Here is a 23,497-nt window from a genome sequence, read left to right as displayed (position 1 = left end):
AATAAAAAGGCTCAATCTTAGCTCAATTAGCCGACGATTTCCTAATGGAAATAGGCAACTAAGACATTCGATATCTTTCGAAATTTAGACAGGTTCGTTACTGACATTGAATTCATAATACCTACCTATCGATACTTAAAGGCTGTCACTAGAGAAAATATGTTCACTTGTTTTTACTAGTAGCTACCCAGGAACGTATATACCAGACACGTTAGCGCGCTCAACCAAAGGTCCCGGGTTCGATACCCAGCCCGGAACAATTTTTCCCTTGAAATTATTCAAATCGACTGCACAGGTAGTTATATCTGAAAGCCAGATTTGCATAATACACATCACTGTTCGGTAACAGAAAACCACAACTCAAGTCACACAGAGTTTGTGTGCTCTCAATGCTGGGTCTGTGGCATCTTGTCAGCCCACTTGATTTATGTGGGTATAAAGGGAAAAATTGAGCCGGTGTCTGGTACGTTCCTGGGTAGCTCAGATGGAAGAGCGTTAGCGCGCTAGCCAAAGGTCCCGGGTTCGATACCCGACTCGGAACAATTTTTCCCTTGAAATTATTCAATAATAATAATAATTATGATGGTAATAATAATGATAATATAATCAAACACTGAATAATATCTAGCCACGCCCACTTTCTTAAGAGAAATTAAAGTAATTGCATAGTACATGTTTTGGTCTTTGACTTCATGCTTCGCCAATGCTGTACATATTATGAAAAAGCTTGTTGATTTCCTTACTGTTGGTACTTTTCTGATGACCTAATTTTTTTTTAGCAAAAAATGTTGTTAGTCACCTAGCAAATACTTATGGAAATCCACTGAAAATGTATTGAATTAAATTTTACAAACATAAATCCGCTATTGGACTCCAGATATAGATATTTTCTCTCTTTGGTCCACTGAGAAATGACGAAGGGAAAAAAGCAGGACTTCCTTATTTTCTACAATGCCTGGATGGACATAGGAAATAAGACATGTCTGGCAACCTCCCCTCCATGCAGCATGCGCGCGCGCACACATACACATACACACACAAAACACACACACACACATTGATTATATTATTAACAGTTCTATACCAATTTTATTGCATAACAAGACAAAGAATTTACCTTATTATATAAGATATTGAAAATAGGTGTCACGTCACGTGTTACATTATCATGCCCTGCTATTTTTGTGGAAAATTCTGCTTTTTCAGATAAAATATCCTCCTTTTAATTTTTTTTCTGGTATCCGTATGTATGTATGTATGTATGTACAGTTCCCTTAAAAAGGAATGAGACGACTCTTAGTGATGCGAAAGTCTAAATTCTACAGCGCGGTTCACACAATATCGATGTAACCATGCAGGAAGACATCTGGCAGTGCATGCGTATTTTCAGCCTATTACAAAGTGCACACCAGTCAAAAGACTTGAGAAAGACAACAAGGACCACTATAATGATCACGACAAAGATGAACAATGACCTTTACTTCGTATAAGGACCTCAAGGAGAGGAACAAGGAAAACGACGAAAACCACCGTAAGGCACGCGACATGGACTACAAGCACCAGGATAAAGATCACATTAAGGCTCATGGCACGTATTACAAGAATCAGAACAACGGTCACGACATGGACTAGAACAAAGATCAAGATAAGGATTACATGAGCCGCGACAAGGACGAAGAAAAGACCATGATAAAGATAGTGATAAGAACCAAAGAGACGATAAGGGCAAAGACCACGATAAGAACCAACAACACAATAAGAACCAAGACCAAGATAAGGACTATGACAAAGACAAGGGCCATTAAAATGACAAAAAGCCATGATAATGACGACAAAGAAAACAAGGAACATGATAAGGAAAATGACAAAGACAGAAACTGTTATAAGGTCCATGAAAAGGACAAGGACAAGAAACAAACACAATAAGGATCACGACATGGATCACGATAAAGAACCCGACATGAACTAGAATGAGGATCACAAGGACCACGACAAAGACAAATGACGACAAGGATCACGATATGAGCCACAACAAACACTACGATAAGAGTCACGATAAGGGCTACGACTTAGACCACAACAATGACCATGATAAGGTTCAAGACAAGGACCAGGACTTAGACCACGACAACAATTACGATAAGGATCACAAGGACCAGGACTACAATAAGAACTATGAGAAAACAAGGATCGTGATATTGACTATGACAAAGACAAAACCATTAGGGAACCACTACAAGGACAAGGATACAGACTAGGCAAACGACAAGTATCATCATAAGGAACACGATATGGATCATGATAAATATCGCGATAAGGATCGCGAGAAGCACCAAGGCGACGATATTGACCACAACAAAGACAACAAGAACCATAATAAGGACCTGGACAAAGACAGCGAGAATCACAATAAGGGACATGACAAATATAAGGACTATGATAAGCACCATAACAAAGACAAAGACCACGATAAACACCATAACAAAGACAAGTACTACGGTAAGGGTGATGATGACAAGGACCACGATTAGAACCACGACCTGGATTATGATAGCTACAGTATGTAAAGATTCATCTTTAGGGACGAGGAAAGATTAGTAAAGACGGTTCGTTTTGGTTTTCTATAGATGCTTTCCCGAGGTCTCCGAAAAGTCTAACAATCAATTTAGCCTACTTAAAAAGAGAAGCAAAAAGGAAAACCCGGGCAACGCAGGTTACTTTAAACTAGTAAGTTATTAAATAATTTCATTTGTGTATACATATTTTAATAATGGTTCAAGGAGATGAATTATAAACAGTAGTAGGCTACCACTTGCTACATAAAGGACTCTAAAAAAAGCGCAAAACGTATGAGAAAATATGCGTTACCTTCAAGACGCGCATTATTTAATTAGTTAACAAAAGCCAAAAAAATGCCTGCAAGAGTGGGTTTGTTTTGTCGTTCGAACTATAGTCCACTACCAAAATCCGTCTAGGATGCTGAAGATGCGTTAGTTTCGTGAAAAACTCGTAAGTTGGGTTTCTGTAGCAACACATTAGGCTATATTCCGTGTAATGAAGAAGATATTGGCTGGCTGGCTTTACGGGACGGGTCTATACACTTAGGCACCCTTTGGCCCATTATGCGTCCTATATATGCAATGATTGTCTAAGTCCGACAGATGGCCTGGGTAGCATTCGTGAATCCGGCGCTGACAGGTGGGTCATCCTGCCTCAGCCCCTGATAGAGTCAAATCCTGTTTCGCGGACGAGTAGCCTTATAAGCTCCAAGGGCCCGGAGTCCCAAGCCCTTTCTGTCATCGTCGGCTAACAGGTGGGCTGTCCTGCCTTAGCCCTTGATAAGAGCCAGGTCCCGTCCGTATAAGAGTAGCCTGATAAGCCTCAGGGGCCCGGAACCCCAAGCCCTTCCTATATCAGCATAGGAAACCCGTACTACCTTCAAGACTTCACCTCAGCCAATTTTTGCTATTGCATAGGATAGATGAAAAAATTAAATTATGGTTTATTTAACGACGCTCGCAACTGCAGAGGTTATATCAGCGTCACTGGTGTGCCGAAATTTTGTCCCGCAGGAGTTCTTTTACATGCCAATAAATCTACTGACATGAGCCTGTCGCATTTAAACACACTTCAATGTCATCGACCTGGACCGGGATCGAACCCGCAACTTCGAGCATAGAAGGCCAGCGCTATACTGACTACGCTACCGAGGCCGATTTATGATAGATGAAATGAGGGGGAGATGGAGAGTATTGGTAGAATGATAGAGGGAAACGGGAATACCAGAAAAAATCTCTCCGCAACATCTGCTTTGCAGGCAACAGATTCCATCGCCGGGAATCGAACCCGGGCAGCCTGGATGGAAGACCAGCACGCTAGCACTTGAACCAAAGACGCGGCGAAGAAGCAAAAAATGCTGCACATTCTTTATTACACCTGTAATATATCAATGTAACGAAGCATGAGGATGAAGATAAAGTTTCTTCCCATTACCTCCACCTTGTCCAGGCGGTAGTTCCCCAAATGTGTGTTTGAACATCCATTTAGCCAAATTAAAGTCGCCAAGGACATCCTCCTGGCAACTGTATAAAAACACACGTGCGCACACAATGATAGACTATAGAATCAATTGAGCATTTGTGAAGTAGCTGTTACAACATTTGGTACTGAAATGATATTGGTAAGTCAACAGATTGCATCATTTAAATAATTGTAGCTGCGTGATATAAAGTCTTCGGCTTTCAAGATGATGTAATGGGTTGTGATTAATAATTTCGTATTTTCAGCTGTCATGATATTTAATGTCTCCCACATTTCGTTAACTACCTACTTTCAGATTCATAATTCCGTATTATCCTAGCTAAAAAGGATTGCCTCAAACTAAAGGGGCAATTTTTTTCTGAATGCTTTCGGGACAACAATTCGAGAGCAAATGGTTTGTTAAAATTAAGAAATTAACACGTCATAGTACCGGTAACGTGTATAATCACTGAACTGCGAGTATTTCCTACTGTACTTAAGAAGTACTATACCTTTGTGACTATTTTCGGCGGAAACAACACCGAAACTAGTCACAAAGGTATAGTAGGCTACATCTTAAGTTTCAATAGTTTAACGTTGATGAAACGAAATCGGTAACAATACCAATTTGGGATGGACAAAATGTCGATCGGTTTACAGTTCTTAATCACACAATACATTAATTTAAATATTAATAGAAATAAATAAATGTAGGCCTAAAAAAATCGGGTACTTGTCTGGGGACAAAATGTAAGCCCGAATATAAGGTTTGATCCTGGGAATGTCTAAGAAAATCGGGGAGGAATGGTCACCTTATCTTAGACGCTATTCTGATCCAGATAGCTCAAACAACTAGCTTTCTCCCTCTCGCTTCCAGAATATCAGACTGTTGAATTTCGAGATTATTTATAATTTGAATGAAATATTTCATATTCATACTGAATTTCAGTTGAATCTTTCCTTTCTTTTTAGATTTTTGGCTGCCTATACTACAATGTAAGGGATTGAATTCTTAGATAATAACATTCATAAGCCATATTAAGAATTCCTATGAAATTTTTATCTGCCAGATCCAACAAGTTATAACAGATCTAATTGAATAGACGACCCTTCAAAGTTATACGATTCTGATTATGGTACCGTACTTGCAAATAGTGCCGAAATGTAGGAGACATTAAATCTCGATTTCAAAATTGCAGAAATGTGAAACTGAATATATGAATAAAGTGGTGGTTAAAATTAATACAGTTTATTGTAAATATATTTATTATTACAAGAAAAGAATGTTTAAATAGGGAATATATTAGCTACAGTACTTATCCATATATATTAGTTTATCATTTATCACTCAACAGATGTAAACTATTTTCTCGAAGAGAATTGTAAAGAGCAATAGACGGTACCAGTGCACCACAAAATACAAGAAAGCATCGACTGTACAACTTACTTACAAATAGCTTTTAAGGAACCCACAGGTTCATTGCCGCCCTCACATAAGCCTGCCATTGAGCCCTATCCTATGCAAGATTAATCCAGTCTCTTTCATCATATCCCACCTCCCTCAAATCCATTTTAATATTATCCTCCCATCTACGTCTCGTCCTCCCCAAAGGTCTTTTTCCCTCCTGTTCCAAATCTCATAACCTTATTCCTTTGTTGTGGTCGTGCCAGAGAATCAATCCCATTCCGAATCGACTGTACAACAGTATTATTAATGAAGTTTGATTTTGTCAAAATAACCTAATTTAATTTTATGACACTTTTTCACATTGTGAATCACATTTCGATTATGAAAAGTAATTCGCACACGATAATGCAGGCATCCATTTCAAAATTAAAAGAGATGTTAATATTTCTGTATTATCTCTGTCTTGAAAGAAATAATTTATAGTTAAGAAAAACCGCTTAATTGCTATAACAAATTATTTACTGACTTGTTATAAATAAACAATATTGGTACCTACACAGCTTAAAGCAAACTCTTCTAAACAATAAATAAATAAGCCTATTAGATCCTGTACTAACTATCAGTGTTTTTTAATGTTCTACACAAATATATTTCCCACAGTAGGCCTCTCTGCATAAGCAATTAAACTTTTCTTTTCTTTTGCGTAGTCTGCAATTTTAAAGTTCTTTATAATTGTAGGCCATACTAGTAAATAACCATATGAAGTATTCTGGAATAATTTTATTTTTAATATTGGCACTTTATATATAATCATTCTGGTTGGTTCTTAATATAAATACCTAATTCAAATACAAATACTTTGATTAAACAAGTTATGTTACTTTCCATTATGTAACCAGCTGTAGAAATCAATTAACACTTTACTTCGAGTCAACAATGACGATCACTTTAAATCCGACACCTAAAAGATGGAACGATGTATGCTTTATCCAAACTTGTCATATCTACACCAGACACAAGTCACTGCACATATCGACGTATATGTAAAGAACTACGCCTTCAAATACAACAGTTATATAGAAAAATAATTATTTTATTTTTTTAGAGAGGGGTCCTATGATTCTGAACGCTTCTGTATATGCCAGTGGTTCCCAACCTTTCTTGATTGACGACACACTTTACTGAATCCCCACAATATCGCGACACAATTATTTGTTTTTAATAATAATAATAATAATAATAATAATAATAATAATAATAATAATAATAATAATAATAACTAGTACATTTCTTCTGGAGAAAAAGGTGGTGGAACTCTGTGTAGAATATTTTATAGCAAACGGGGAGATGAACACAGGAATTTTCGTCCAACTAAGACTTTCAAGGTCTAAGCAGAATTCAAAGAAAAATTATATTAAAAACATAGTTATTCACACTTATTTGGGTTCCATGATGAAAAATGCAACAAAAAGGTGACAGAATGCCGTTCCAGCACGTTCCACCAGAAAAAAAAGCATTGATAACAACTTCTATGTAGTGTTGCAGATAGGTCGATGTTAACACACAATCGAAAATTCTAAAAGAACAACTAGCAACTTGAGCAAAAAAAGGTATGTGTCAAAAATCCCAACCTATCTATGCTGGATGTCCGATAAAAGATTATCGTTTTTGAAAACTCGTCTATTTAAATTAATGTGAAATCTGTGGTTGGTGGGTTGCACAGAATTTTTTATAATTGGCCTTATGGTTGAAAAACTGAACTGAGCATTGTTGCAGGTGTTCACGTTTCATTGGTCTGTCTCAAAATAAAATGTACCATATCAAAGACTTTGTTGCAGATAAAAAATGCGTTGTAACGAGAGTTTCTGGATGGCATAAAATTTATTTTTCAAATCCAAAATTTCGCGACACACTCCATGGAGCTGCGCGACACATCGGTTGGGAACCCCTGGTGTATGTTGTAACATACCTTTGGGTGTATGTAGGTACCAAAGGTTGAAAGCCACTGGAATAAAAGTTGCAAACAGTAAAATTATTCTATACTTGTTATAGGTACCATACATTTTACTGGTGCTGATAATTGCACCATGTTTTGCTGATAACAATTACAATTCAGATAACAAGGAAACTACAGCCAAGAATAATCCTGCAGTTCTGTTCAGCACCACAACGGGAAAAACAGAGTCCTCACAACAAGAAGACCTACAAACTGCAAGTCAGAGATGGGGTGGACCTGGTTGGGGAGGGGGTAGACCAGGATGGGGAGGGGGTAGACCAGGTTGGGGAGGAGGTAGACCTGGTTGGGGATGGGGTAGGCCTGGTTGGGGCAGGCCACGGCCTTGGTAACAGCACAGTTATTCAGACAGCAGTGTTTTAAATTAACACATAATTAGAGCCCAGATTTCCATGCACTATCACAAATCATGCACAATGAAGCGAAAAAACATTAAAAATATGCACTCTCAAAACAAACTTTTACATTACGCTACTACATTTTAATTTTATTTTGAAACAACGTATTACAACTTATTTCTCAGATTTTCTTCACTTAAGCTCATATGTTTATCTGAAGCACGTTTTTGAACACAGAAAATGATCTTTCTACTTTAAGTGCATACTTAAGCGAAGAAATTTGGGAAAAAGTGAGGTCGAATTTTAAGTCTTCTGCATTTCTGCATAACCAAGACTCCATTGGTAATCGACCTGCGACCTTTCAACTTTGGAGCATAACGCCAACTGCGACACTCTCGCGCGTCCCAAAATACACAAGTACTTACATCTTTATTACAACAAACACAATAAGCTACTTCACTGTCAGTCTTCAAAAATTTCTTTCCCTCAATCTATTTTGACACAAGATCTCTTCTTGCAGTTCTAACAGGAGCTATAGCAACACTTCACAATTCGACATAAAAGTACTGGTATATTAAATTGCAGTTTTCAAGCATGCTGCTTCTGCCTTCCTTTCTTTCAGTATTTTGACCTCGGTTTGTAACGAGGGAGAGTTGGGGGTTGAAAATTCCAGTATAACAAAAGGAGAATTTAGTGGAAAGTCCAAAGATAAGTTGTCAGGTATGATGCCATGAAATCATATTATAAGTAGTTTTCGTTTATTTTTTTTTCTCAATAGATAAATAACGTGGAAATGCCTGATTCTACGAAGCAACATTCATGAAAGGCACTATTATGCAAGTTAACATAATATATACACTAAAGCCAGAATAAAAGACATAATATGTAAAGTTTAAATGTGTGCTATTAAATCTAAAATCTTCAAAATTATGCATGATTTAGCCCCAAAAAGGCCAAAACATGCAAACATGTACAGAAAAAATACAGTTATTTGGAATCAGTAAGTTATAAAATGAATAGTTGCAAAGTTTGAGAAGTGTAACAAGCTTACATGAAAACATGAATTGGCATGGAAATCCGGAGTCTAGATATAATATAATTATTCAAAACTGAAACTTGTGATACGATTAGTCCGCAATGATAGCGAAAATAATACCCAGGTGTCAAGAACTCTTTTTTGATAGTCTAATCTCAACATAAGACAAGAAACGTAATTTGATTGCATAAAATGCAAGGTCTGTCTAAAAAGTTTTGAGATAAAAAGTGTATTAAACATTAATAAACTCATACACTACAACTGCTACTACTCCTAGAATTTATGTACCTAGCATCACGAAAGGTTTATAAACGAGATTGGGAGTAGACGAGAGTAAGTGACTTCACTGTTGTCAACAGAATGCCTGTTTCACAGATGTCTACTTACTGGCAAGTAAAAGGTGCATGTGTCTTTGTAGTTTATATAATATACCTAGATTAGAATCGCAACAGGCTTGTTCAGGGTTACCAGATTCTCTCATCAGAAATCCAGGACAGTGATGGTACTGCGTACCTTAACATGACTAAACATTTGAATTAATAATTAAATTTGCAATATAATAATTATATTAGGATCTAAGCTTTTAATTTTGTTACATTTTTGCTAGATTATGAAATTTCGTTTGAATTATTGATAAAGCCTGGAAAAATAATGCCATATTACAGCCTGATCTATACAGAACAAATTCGCGATAATACAGTTTTTAAATCCTATCAATAATAAATCAACATTCAAAGAGAATATAGAATAAAAATACTGTATAATACCACAGTCTACTATATACAGTTACGAAGCTTGAGTTGTGAGGATGCTGTAAGAACAATAGACTGTGCCAATACTATTTTGCATTGTCTGTAATGAGGCGATATTAGCGATCCTAGTGGTCAGCAACTATCTATGGATGCATATTTACTACATATTGAGCTTCGTGACTGTATATACTAGACTGTGATAATACCTTATACATACTATAGTACTACCATTTTTATTTGAATAGAGCCCAATAGGAGGCGCTAGGTGGCGATGATGACATTCGACATAGGTTGGACAGTATTTAAAAAAAGAGTAAGGAATTTGAAAAATAACTGTATAGAAATGAGAAAAAATTACCTTTTTCCATTTTTTTTTCACATTCCGGAATAAATATAACTCAATCCAGAACACAGAACACACTAGTAAATTCCAGAACAATCCTTGGAAATCCAGGACGTCTGGCAACTCTGGACATGTTCCTTCACAATACCTCACATGTAAGCATCCAGTGGTTTGATTGGGGGAATTTGCAGCATATGGGTACCCTATTTCTGTAGAGATGAGACGTTCGTCAAAGTACTGTTGAAAAACCTACAATGTTTCCCCACCAATGTGTGCTGTCACATTGGGTTCTCCTGAACAGCTGATCTCATATGACCGAAAATAATGCTCCACAACAAAAGCCTTCTCATGAATACTTAAAACTATTGTATCTCTTCCAGCACCAGTTATTTCGCACTGCCTTCCTGCTGATAATTACAGTGCACAATGTTGCCAACTCTTGGTATATTTTATTTCCGGCCATACTTTATTTTCAGCTTTATATGGCTGATCTCTAACTCAATGTGCAACTGTTTAAAGAAGTGCACAATCAGGTTTATCTCACTTCTTAATTGTATGACTATTCTTACATGTTTGAACATACACGAGCCAACTGATGGATATCAAGCATAGTATTCTTACAAAAATTTTCATCTCAAAACTTTTAGACAGATGATGTATATTACACCTTTCTGATTTAATTTTTACATTGTACAACAACAAATTTAAAACTTTTTAATGTCAACTTAAATTTTTAATAAATGTATTATTTTCTAGAGTGCTTTATAGCCTATGTTCACTACAAATACAATCCAGTAAGGAAATAAAGCATTAATATTAAGAAATATCCTTATCCCCATCAAATGCAACATTATTCTAGCTTTCAAAGATCAATTTTAATACACCATTTCTTGCTTAGAGAGATCGAGAAATAAGTGCTAATTTAAAGTATAAATAATGGTTTTATAAATAACTTTTTGTATAACTTGATGTAAAAACTCTCCAAATTTCGGAGAATGGTCAGTGGAACTCGATGTGTGCGCCTCTAGCTACCCTGAAGACATCTAAAAGTACTCAACCTTCTGCCAAGTGTTCCATAACATTTTGTGAAGTGATTAGCAGCTGCATTTATAATGTGTTGTCTCAGTTTTTCCAAAGTGTCAACTATATCACGTTGGTACACAACACTTGTCACAAAGCCCCAGAGGATGGTCAATGGGCAGTCGGTTGACCTAGGTGGCCAGGCAAGGGTTCTCCTCTTCCGATCAACCTATTGGGAAAGTTTGCATTCAAGAAGCCACACATTGCTCTATAGTAATGGGGTGGATTCTGAAAACCGATTCTGGGAGGAGTTCATCAACAAAAAGAGTTCTGTAACATGTCCCAAATACACATTCCCTGTGACTGTCGCCTCGATGAAGAAGAATGGTCCAATGACGGAATGTTCTACTGAATGGTATCAAGCTTATTTCCACAATAAATGTTGGTGCGCATGCACATGAACATGCAACTGTTTTTAAACCATTGGTGCATGAACTTGGACAGTTTCTGCATCTTGTCAGATGTAAATCATGACAATATCTTCATCTGATTTTAAATGGTTAGCATTTATTCCTTGATCCCTCTAAGTGGGACACAGTATATATTTAGAATGGATGTAATTTCTAGGTCCATGCTACAGTGCTATTACTAATACTTAAGTGATGTTGACAATAAAAATGATTGTTTTTTTAGCTGTGCTATTAAATAAATTAAGAATTTATTGCTTTTGTTGTATCAAACTTCTATTACTAGTACTTACATCATAATCATCTTCTGGATATTTGTTTTAATGTTAATTTTTGAACATTAACAACTCATTACTGTGTTTAATGACTGAATATTAAGCCGTGAATATTTTGTAAATTAGTTTTAAGAGTAGCACTAACATATTCATAAATATTAGCCTTCATGTAGTACAGTAAACTGAGGTGACTTTGACCTATCAGGTGACTTTAACTCATTTATAAAAAAAAAGTGTATTTATATATCTTCCTATATTGTTTATGAATGTATGAACTTGATTTTTGCCCTAAACAATGAAGAAAACCTGCGTATTTTATTGAATATCTAAAAATTTTATTATTTTAAAGTATTTACTGTTAAAATCAAACAAAAACATTCTTATGTAAATTTCAAATTTCGAATTGCCAATAAAAACTTCATATTTTCGACTTGAGAATGGTCTTGCCATAATATTTCTTGCCATTTTATCGGTTAGCAGTAGCCTACAGTCAGAATTAGTTTCCTTGTGCCTTCTGAGTGGTAGCAAAGATCACTTCCTTTCTGTTGTTGAAATACAGTAATTCTGCAACTTTTTGTGACAACTGAGCTGACTTTGTCTCACTGTGTTTTCAGTCTACAGAAATAAGATTTCAATAGTAAGTGGAATATATAAATCTAAAACACTAAAAGATGACAAGAAGAGAAAGCTAAACACCAGTACACCACATTTCCATAGCATTTGAGAGAACTCATACATACAACTGAGATTAATTCAGTATAAAACCTCAAAAGTGACTTTAGGAAAGCTGGATTGGTCCCATTTAATAAGCTGGAGTTGTCCTGTCCATCAGAAGGAGCTCAGGTGATCGTGATGGCAATGACAAGCATTTCTGGATGGAAGCCAAAGCCAAAAGACACCCTTTGATATCCTGACGAAGATGAAATGAAGATTATTCGAGTTCCAATTCTTCTGACCAGTGAAAGCTTGTATAGTGTTCCTGAGATTGCAACATACCAAGTCAAGAAATAAACCTCTTAAAGTTCTTATAGAATAGCAATCATTATGGGCTGTTTGTAATTAATGTTAAAAAAAAACACTTTCAGTGAAAGTTAGTAAACATTCTGTATTTTCACATCTCAAAATGATTACAAAATATTAATATCCTACTAATTTATTGTTTTAATGTGCTAATGTTTCATTACAAGTTATATAATAGATCAAAGTAATAACTACTTATGGGTGACTTTGTCTCAGAGCTCGTTAGCATGATAGAAACCAATACAAATATCAATGAGACAAAGTGACATCACTAGCTAAGGTAACTTTAACCCACACTATTTTATTTTTTATTCATTAGTGTCTTAAGATTGAAATATAAATCTGAGTTAATATGGTAAACAATGGTTACACCACTGTTCATGAAAAAAATTAAAGCCTTAGCAAAACAATTTTTGGGGAAAATCCTTACCTGAATTTGAAAACTGAACCAAAGTCACCTCAGTTTACAGTAATGAAGATCCAGATGATAACTGTCAAAATGTAATTATAATGTAATATAATTAAACTCTAATTTATTAAGAGCTTGTAAATATTATACATAAATGTTATGACATATTTAGTGGTTTATTCTTGTAAACATGATTTTATATCTGTCAAAATACATTATGATAATAAACAGGCCTCTGATATTATAGATTTTTTAATTCTATTACATACGTTAATAAACCTAACCATTCTCCTTTTTGTTTTCTCGTTGTATGATATGCATAAAAATAAACTTTTCTACTGAAGAATTGGATGGGTTCGGGGGATATTCCTATTTTTCTTGTTGTAATATAATAATTTCTCTAGTCATCATCATTGTCGTCGTCATTGTCATCATCATCATATTCATCAATCTTGGTGTGATGTACATAAATTCATCTCCACACAGTGCACTGTAGACAACAATCAAGACAAAAGTATTTTACATCTTTAGCATGCCACATCTTAAGGGAGAAGCATGAATGCAATGACGATCATATCAACATCTTTGCTAATGGAGTGTGCATGAGGGAGATATTCTATATGCAAGAAAATATTAAAGATGTTATTTGAATTAGATCCAATTAAATCCAACCATATAATGATTCTACATAAAGTTAAATAAAATCTGTATGAAACTAATGCTAATAATTGTTTAGTGTTTAATTATATAATAATAAATAAATAATTTTATAAAAATACAATTAATAACAAGTTTAATATATCAAATAAGTACCAGTACCTCTTTTCTCTGCTCCATATATTCCCAACTGCTTTTTCACTTTCCATTAGTTATTACATGACATTTCCATAGTTACGCTCACTTGTTTGTTGAAGATAGATTGTTCTTTGTGAACGAACTTGACAATGAGGTATTACTTTTATGGTATTCAAAGATGTTTTTTTTTTATGTTTTGGTTTTGATTTTATTTAAATCCTTACCATGAGGATTTGTTTTAGAATAATATTTCCAAATACCATTGTTACAGTCCTCATTATATTCATCCTTACAGCCATCGTCACCATCACTTGCCAGTATTATGTCAAATGGCCAGTTTATGATTTCACCACATCTTTCAGTTTTTCTAAGCTCTTTTGGACATTTTTCTTCCATAGGGTTTCTATATTTTTAATTCGTTTTCGAATTCTGCTATTTCAAACACGATCTCTAATGTCATCACGGTAATTTTGTGTTTGGTAAGTACTAATAATTATGCTTGCAATATATCTAATATATTCTCATTTCTTTTGTTACCGGTATCTAAAGTTTTTTCTCTTAAATTTCATTTCTGCAACTACTTTTGTGTGCCTTCTTAAATTTGTGTATTATAGTGTGGGTGTGGGTGTGAGTGTATGGGTATAGGTGTGTGTGTGTATCTAATGCCAGTGCTTAATAGAGTCAACATCGAAGTTATTCTCCTTCCTGCTTCCCAATATTCAGAAGTGAAGTCTTCATGAAGCTTCAAGGTTTCTCTTTTTATATGTCTTAATTTTGTTTTCAACCTACATACCTATACTACATGGTTACATGGTGGAACTCTCGTGAAATGGAGTTGGATCTTCACCAAAGACATAAAATTGACAAGTTTCCAGATATCGAAACTAGCAGATTACTGTTATTAATGGAGTTGCTAAGATTTTATTTTTGACTCTTGTTTTTACGAATTAAGATTTTTTAAGGTATAGCTTTCTTAAAGATCAGAGTTTAGGTTTGTGTTTTACTTCTTCTAGTAATATGTTATTTATAACACTGTTTCTTCATCTTTGCATAAAAGACCAGAACACTTTCCACTTCAATTTTTTTCCCAGAAATACCAAAAAATAAATAAAATGGAAATAGTAATAATTAATTTAACTAATAAAATTTAATAAGCATCATCAACACAACCAAGAAATATCTCTCAAATTTAATACCCAATTATTAATAGAAATTCTTATTACCTGTTCTTCTGATTGTTAAATTATTTCTAGGTGCCATACACCTTCCTATTGCTGGTGATTGTGCCATGTCTTGCGAGTACTGATGCTGCACTGGATATCGAAGACACTTCCACCGAGAGTCAGCCAACAAGTGAAAATTCTCTGCCAGACATTCCAGTCAACAATGACACTGAAAACAGCACAGACTCAAAAGCGGATGATCTCGACACAGCGAGTGTTCTATTCGTAGGTTATGGCTGGGGATTTGGAAGTCCCTGGTGGGGTTACAGACGTCCGTGGGGCTGGGGAGGTTGGGGATACAGACCATGGGGTTGGGGGTATCGTAGGTTTGGTTGGGGATGGCGTTAGTATGGATAAATTAACGTGAATGGCCTGCTTCAAAACTTTGCTCCATGTCAACGGTTTGAAAAAGACTTTATTTCTGTAGCTCTTTTCTAAAATATTCTATGAACTCTGTATCTATAAATCCATACCAATAATATAGATTTTTCTTAATTTGGACGGTGGTGTTTCTATTTCAGCTGCTATGTATTTTGCATAATGCTTTAATGAAAATAAATAAAAATATAAACCTTATTTTTTATTTCAGTAATTGTTTGATTATGTGTGTCAAGTTTTCAAAATGTTTATTTCTTCTATTGCTTCAAAGACCAAGTTGCTTCTCATGTGGAATTACTAATAAACGAGGCCTGAACATTTTATTACCGTACATGCACGAATACTCAGTGTATATTTTTTTCCGGAATTTGGGGATGAAAAATTGGGGTGCAAGCATTACTTGAAATAAGGTTGGTACCGCTTCTGGCTGTGGGAACATATTGGTATGACTACCCCAATGCGGAGATTGTAAGGTGCAGTAGCTACCAGTACTTCTCAGTGGTCAATGCATTCAAGTTCTCAACTGAGACGTGAAGTGAAAAATAATAAAATGTGTAAACCTAAGTTCCAAACAAAATCTTGCATTTCATCAAGAAGTCGTGTGTTGAAGTAAAAGAGAAATGCAATAACAATAATATGTCAAATAAAGGAAGGAATATTAGTAGTGTAACAGTGAAATGATTATGTGTATCAAAAGTGATGACACTTACGAGGCGCGTCCATAAAGTAACTTTCCCACTCGTCCCACAGCTAGCAAACCATATGTTGCGTGAAGTGACTGCATGTATGTGACAGAGTAATGTCCTGGCATGGTGCATGCTCTAGCGGAACTTGCCTAGTGCTCTCAGTAGCTTCGTTGCAATGGTTGAAGATGGACACTCCTATTCCAGCTCCCGCCACATGTGAAGTGCGATCAGTGATAAAGTTTTTGAAGTGCTGACTGAAATTTATCGTCAGCTGTGCCACGTCTATGGGCCTAACGTCATGAGCAAGCAGATGGTGCATTGGCTGGTGTAGACAATTTTCAGCAGGATGCCATAATGTGCATGACGAGGAGCGCAGTGGGAGGCCAACCATCATCACATACGACCTTGTGGAGCAACACATCATCTGCTTGCTCATGACGTTAGGCCCATAGACGTGGCACAGCTGACGATAAATTTCAATCGGCGCTATGCCCTATGCATTCAATAATTTTATCACTGATCGCACTTCACAAGTGACGGGAGCTGGAATAGGAGCGTCCATCTTCAACCAATGCACGAAGCTACTGAGAGCACTCGGGAAGTTCTGCTAGAGCATGTGCCATGCCAGGACATTATTCTATCACGTACACGCAGTCGCTTCACGCAATATATGGTTTACTGGCTGTGGAACGAGTGGGAAAGTTACTTTATGGATGCTCGTCGTAGATATCGATTTCTTAGTGAAAAAAGAAATACTATATAGTGATGAAATAAAATGCCAAGGTCCTGACAATTCGTAGCCTGCTGACAATTTCGTACCAGTGACAATTCGTCCCAGAATAAAATTTTTCTCGTGACAATCAGTCAGGCTTCAGAGATTCCTTCTGGTTAGTTCATCCCCGCAAATTAGTCCCTGGTGGGACAAATAAAACTTTTTGTAAAATGTTAAAGTAATGCACTTCTATTGCTAAGAGACGGCTGCTCATTTTTGTAAAATGATAAAATAATGCAATTCTATTGCTAAGAGACAGTTGTTCATTTCTGGTTTAATCAAAATAAGTAATTTGTGAAAACTGCTAACATTTCTACAGAATTTTCTGTAATGGCTCGTCCAAGGATCACAACTTCCGAAAAGGGAAACTGAGACTAATATGCAAATGGTATTTATATATCGAACATAAAGAAGATGACAGGAAAACAGAATGGAGGTGAGTTCTGCTCATATATATGTACTGTGGCTGTCAGAATGCATGAAGTGCTTAAATCATATGAAAGTTCTCGAAAATATGTAGACATGAATAAAAACCAATACCTTCTGGTGATGGGATCTGAACCTGTTATTTTTGGTGTAAAGGTTAACGGTTTAATAGTTATGCAAGGAGAACAAAGTGGCAAGATGGTGAAATGATTAACTATTTACGGAATTTTCTGTAAAACAACAGGAATGCATAACTTACAATCAGCAGGATCAGTTGATTCACTCAGGCTATTTACGTGAATAGGCTATATCCGTGATCTTGGATATAGTACATAGTTCCAAACCATTTCTCCAAGATTAATTTTTACTGTCAGTATCTGTGTGTACCCTATGTACAGCTGTCAAAAAAAAAGTGACTGCTCTCTAGAAGCTAAGTTCCCTTTGGGTATCTTTGCTACAATTCGAAGACAGGGAATGTAACATGTTGTTGGACTACATGACCTGATATCTACAATTATAACTGAAGTGTTCTGCATATCACTACTGTAGAATAGTGGTAGCGTTCCGGGCTGGTATTTATGAAGTTGTGCGTTCGAACTCAACCTAGTGCTTCTTATGTTTTTTTGTTTTTAAGAGAGAGAGAAAATATAATTGCTTCTGTCTCTTTTATGACTGTTTCAGTAATTAACATCAGGTTCATGAATGTATTATGCCATGACTTCATCACTATTTATTATGACATTATGGCTACAATTAATGAAAAGAAAGAAAGATTTTATTTTCAACAAAAATATCTTTCACGGCGTAAACAAAACAAACTTACCGGCATCTGCGTTAGAAAATTCAAACAATTAAAAGTTAAAAAAATTAATAAACAAAAAAAAAAAACAAAAACAAAAAGCCACGATTTAATATTTAGTCCATCTTCCTCCCATCTTGATGTTACATCTTGCAGTCGAGTAGGCATGGAATCGACTAGTCTTTTCAAATAGCGACTGTTCTCAGCCATGGCATTCCAGGCATCCTGGATGAGCTTCCACAAACCATCAGGACGTCTTGGAGGGAGGGGGGATTAGGCCAGTTTTTCCGTATATGCTTATTTACTTGTGCCCCAGTAGCTCAGTTGGAAGAATGTCAGATAACAGCAGTGGTGCCAACTTTTGGAAAACATTGGGTGGGCTCGAACACTTGAGTTATAAGTTAAAATAAATAAATCTCATTAATAATAATAATAATAATAATAATAATAATAATAATAATAACAACAACAATAATAACACGACAAATTATTGGGTGGGCTCGAGCCCCACAGGCCCATATAAGTTGGCGCCACTGGATAACAGAATATAAATGGTAACATGAATATTATTTATATCGCTAATGAACAATAACAAAATAAAATAATAACTTGAACAAGGCTTAAACTCACAATTTTCGAATCACTAAGCTAGCTCTCTACCACTGCTCTACGAGACGCAGATATCGAATGACTCCTGCTTAAACACAATAGTTCTACAAGTGCATGCATCATGTAACGTTACTGTGACCCGAAGTGGACCTAGAATATATTCACTGTTCACGAATGCGGTCACTTTTTTTTTGACAGCTGTACTTAAATTACAATTTTGCACTTATTCGAAAGAACACTTCTTGTCAGACAAAGCCTTCTTGAAATGTGATATCCAAACAATATTAGTAAACACACATTAACATATATTTATAAATAAAAGTCAATATATATTTATAAATAAAAATTAATATACAATCAGCTGGATATATTATAAAAGTAAAAAGTTAATAAACAGAATTAATACCGATCTAAATATACACACTGTTAATTTCCATATCATAATCACTTCAATCTTCATTCAATCCTGATTTTGACATGCACATATACGAACCTTCTCTTCATTCTGAATGTATGAATGACATTTCAAATTTTCCCCAAATACGAGCATCTCTTCTGAAACAAGTCAGGAATGGCAAGCTGTTAGAACTAACAAAACTACTAGAGTGAGACATGCTTGTGGAAATGGTAAATATTGTTTAGTTATTACGTACCTGTAGGTACGTATTTTTATAGTTTCTTTGCATTCAGAAATATATAACGCAGTCAGCTAAAAGAAATGTGAAAATTTGATATGGGGTGCAACTTTAGTATACTACTGCTATAAGAGGGTTGATCACAGTGGTCAAGTAATTATCATATTCATCCTTATGTAGACTCATGGACAAGGCATTTTTAAATGTTTAACATGGCTTCTTACAGAAGGAAAGCAAAGTCGAAGATTCCCATTACCACGTAGGTATCATCATCATTGTTGCCATCAGCTTCATAGTAATCATAATTCTCCATAAATCCTTTGCAGGAACAAATAATGTCATCTGTCAAACGTTTCAGACATGTTCTTAACCTTCTTTTCCCTCTCATTTTTTCATTTAATTTATTGTACTATTTAGATCTTATATCAGCATTATAACTTTGAGATGTGGAACAAGTAAAAAATTATATACACTGTGTCTGAAACGAAATCTACCGATAAAGAAATGAACTAACTAGACATCCATAAAAGTTACATACTGGTACTGCCAGCTTGCTCTAAAATGTAGAGAAACTCAAGTTTTTATGTGGTGAAATTGGCGAACCTGTTATTCCTATTGCTGTGTATACACAGATTGTTTTCCAAAATGGCTCCATTCACACCGCAAGAAAAAGAGTAGTGTTCTTATTGGTTAGCAGAGTTTAAGGTTCCGGTTACACTCAGCAGAGATTTCGTGAAAAATACGAACGTGCAGCTCCTGATAGGCACACCATTGTTCAGTGACACAAACATTTGCTAGAAAATGAACACTTTCAGCGACAAGGTGCCACAATTGCAGGATCTGGGGTTCTCAGAACCCTCATGTTATTTTTGAACATGAACATAACTCTCCAAAGTTAAATGTTTGATGTGAATTAACCAGTTCAGAAGTGATCAGACCTTTTATTCTTCATAGAAAACACAGTCAATGGTGCAGTATATCTCGATATGCTTGAAAATTTTGTGCTACCCCAGATTCCAGAGAGGTTCACCTTCCAGCAAGACGGAGCTCCCCCTCATTATTGGGGACCAGTCGTTGAAACTTTACACAGTCATTTCCCTGACGATAGATTGGTCATGGTGGTGCTACTGCATGGCTGCCATGATCTCCTGATCTTACACCATTGGACTTTTTTCTTGGGGGATTCGTAAAAGGCCGTATCTACAACACCAGAGTGGATACTCTTCAAGTGTCACATCAAAGGATTATAGACACAGTAAGATCTGTAACTTCACAGATGTTACACAATGCCTGGAGAGAGATTGAATACAGGTTAGATGTGTGTCGTGCTACTAAAGGGGGATATGTTGAGATTTACTGATGGTGACATAAACTTGATGAGTTGATTAATATTTTCCCCTAATTTGTTTTTGTGTGTCATAATTAAGGAATAAATTATTTAGTAACTTTATCGGTAGGTTTCATTTCAGACACGGTGTATAAAATATACAATACATAGCAAGCAAATTAATTCAATTTATTTTCTTATTTATTTTTATTTTAGTAGGTTATTTTACGACGCTTTATCAACATCTTAGGTTATTTAGTGTCTGAATGAGCTAAAGGAGCTAATGCCAGTGAAATGAGTCCAGGGTCCAACACCTAAAGTTATCCAGTATTTGCTCATATTCGGTTGAGGGAAAACCCAGAAAAAACCTCAACTAGGTAATTTTCTCCGACTGGGAATCGAAATTTCCACTGACTCCCGCCCTCTCATTGTCTTGATTTCCCCCTCTCCTCTTGCTAGACCTTGAGCTGACGTCATCACTGATTTTCTCCAAGAGTCAAATTTACAAATCCCCACTCTTTTCTTGCCGTCTCTCCCTCCGTTTACTATGGGAAATACTCAGCCCTGTATTATTTTTGTAAGCATTTCCACAGTGGGTTGCACCCCCTTCTTATGGCACTCATACACTGTAAGTCGAAGTAAATCGCGAGCAAAATCATCAATGAAGGTGTAATGGAGTGGTATGAGTGAAGGCCTTTATGTTCTGTCATCGACTATAAGTGTGTTGTACCAGTGCTGGGGATATGAGTGCACGCCTCGCGATAACTAAGCAATAGATTGGCGGGAACTGGCACTGCGTATCTTCGGATCATGATAAATGCTCTTCACTATATATCTCGACATATAAGTATAGGGTTACCTCTAATTTTTAAGTCTCCCGTGATCATAAACGTGATGATGATGATGATGATGATGATGATGATGATGATGATGGTGGTGGAATTACGCGAGGAGAAATAGAACAACCCCGAGAAAATATATTCCAATACTTTCGTTGTCCATCACAATTCTACTTGAATTCATTGATTTATTTTAGTAGGTTATTTTACGACGTTTTATCAACATCTCAGGTTATTTAGCGTCTGAATGAGATGAAAGTGACAATGCCAGTGAAATGAGTCCGGGGTCCAACACCGAAAGTTACCTAGCACTTGCTCATATTGGGTTGAGGGAAAACCTCAACCAGGTAACTTGTCCCGACCGGGAATCAAACCCGGGCCACCTGGTTTCGCGGCTAGACGCGCTAACCATTACTCCACAGATGTGGACGAATTCATTGATATTAGAATCTCATCTGTAAAGTGGAATGTCGAAGACGATGCTGATAGAATACGAAATTAAAATTTCTCGAAAGTATTTAATATAATTCAGGCATGCTGTTAAGATTAACACTTACCATTGGTTAGAAAAATAAGTTGTACAGGATGTTGGCGATGGAGCTGCAGACATCTGAGAGCCAGTCGAAAAGTGTTTCCATGGTTGACTTAACGTTTTCTTCTGGAGGTGGGTACAGCCATTCATTTATGACAGGAACGAACTCTATGAGAATTGACACCAGCCACATCGAAGACGTGATAACGAATACCATGCCTAGCACCAGCATCATTATTGTTCTGAAGTAATCTGCAAGCACTGAACAAAAAGTCATCCAGATTGCAGTTCCAACTTCATGGTAAAAAGATGAGACATAGACATATTACAGGCATTTATTAGCTTTTAAAATTCCACTATCATACTTGGATATATAAGGATAGTCTAATTTACTTTCTTAAAAGGTTGGTGTTTCCAAACAATAAATAAGTTCAGAATGTAGTTACATAAAGGCCATTCTAATAAAGTACCTATGAAATATGGCAAGACAAATAGACAAATAACTTTAGAAGTCTACAAGGAATATACTTTAAAAATTATGACTAAATAATGCTGGTATATGAATGTTTTTGTGTTTTAGTATTTTTATCTCAGAACATTTTAGACTGACATCGTAGTGTTGGTGACAATGCAGTTTGTTCCAAGAAATGTTCCTGATGTTTCTGTCAGCCGACCAGCAGTAGGTCCCACTGTTATGGCCACTTGCACCCAGGAACTCATGGTGCTTTCCTGGATTAAAACTTACGTTAAGGTTATCAGACATCCCCATTTTTGGGGACAGTCCCCGAATTTTGCTTTTGTTCCCGAACAAAATTCGTCCCCAGAATGTCCCCCGAATTTAATAATTTTTTCCCAGATATTCCCGAATTTTAAGTGTTAATTATTACAATTTTATGCAATTGCTGTTGAATATTTCAGTGTCTGGGGGTATTCATTCACATAAAATGTGGAATGTATATTGCTGAGATGTCCTCCAGAAAGGTAAAAATTTGAAGAGAGAGTCTTTATTTTTCTCCCAATATACGAGTAGATGCATTTGACCTGGATGAAAAAAGTTATTTTATGAAATTTCTTGTTTCAAGAAATATGTGACTTAGAGCAAATAGCAAAATGTACTGAAGAAAATGTTGATCCTTGCTCAAAATGAAATTTTTTAAATGTTCTCTAAGAAAATGATTTTCTACGTACAACTCCAGAAGATGACTGAAATATCGCTGTGTCTTTCTGGAAATGATGCTTCAGTGAAGAGAATTTTTTCTTCCATGAACATGATGTGGAAATCTCAAAAATCTAGAATGAGTAAACTCTTTGAATCATGCTTGCTATCTTAACCAACTTCATTCAACATGACTTGTCAGAAATTTGCTGTAAAAT

General features: G+C 35.9%; 1 protein-coding gene and 1 long non-coding RNA gene across 5 annotated transcripts in view; one reads left to right on the top strand and one right to left on the bottom strand.

Annotated features, from left to right (window-relative positions):
- Positions 1-4,046: 4,046 nt before the first annotated feature.
- LOC138699873 (uncharacterized) lies at positions 4,047-15,708 on the top strand. The gene is made up of 2 exons (XR_011332106.1): positions 4,047-4,180; positions 15,151-15,708. It is a non-coding gene; the product is annotated as an uncharacterized lncRNA (long non-coding RNA).
- Positions 15,709-18,974: 3,266 nt separating this feature from the next.
- Positions 18,975-23,497, bottom strand: part of LOC138699872 (uncharacterized) — a 35,345-nt gene continuing 30,822 nt past the window's right edge. For 3 of the 4 annotated variants that reach the window (XM_069826070.1, XM_069826073.1, XM_069826072.1), the window contains 2 exons: positions 22,149-22,384; positions 18,975-19,345 (listed from right to left, as the gene is read on the bottom strand). In XM_069826070.1, coding sequence (XP_069682171.1) covers positions 22,155-22,384 — 230 coding nt within the window. In that variant the 3' untranslated portion in view covers positions 18,975-19,345; positions 22,149-22,154. The remainder of the gene's footprint in view (positions 19,346-22,148; positions 22,385-23,497) is intronic. The other variant, XM_069826071.1, reaches the window with a different exon arrangement.

This window comes from Periplaneta americana, chromosome 5, assembly GCF_040183065.1.
Source record: "Periplaneta americana isolate PAMFEO1 chromosome 5, P.americana_PAMFEO1_priV1, whole genome shotgun sequence".
NCBI lineage: Eukaryota > Metazoa > Arthropoda > Insecta > Blattodea > Blattidae > Periplaneta > Periplaneta americana.
The sequence above is the reverse complement of the archived record's forward strand: the minus strand, read 5'-3'. Positions and strand labels throughout refer to the sequence as shown.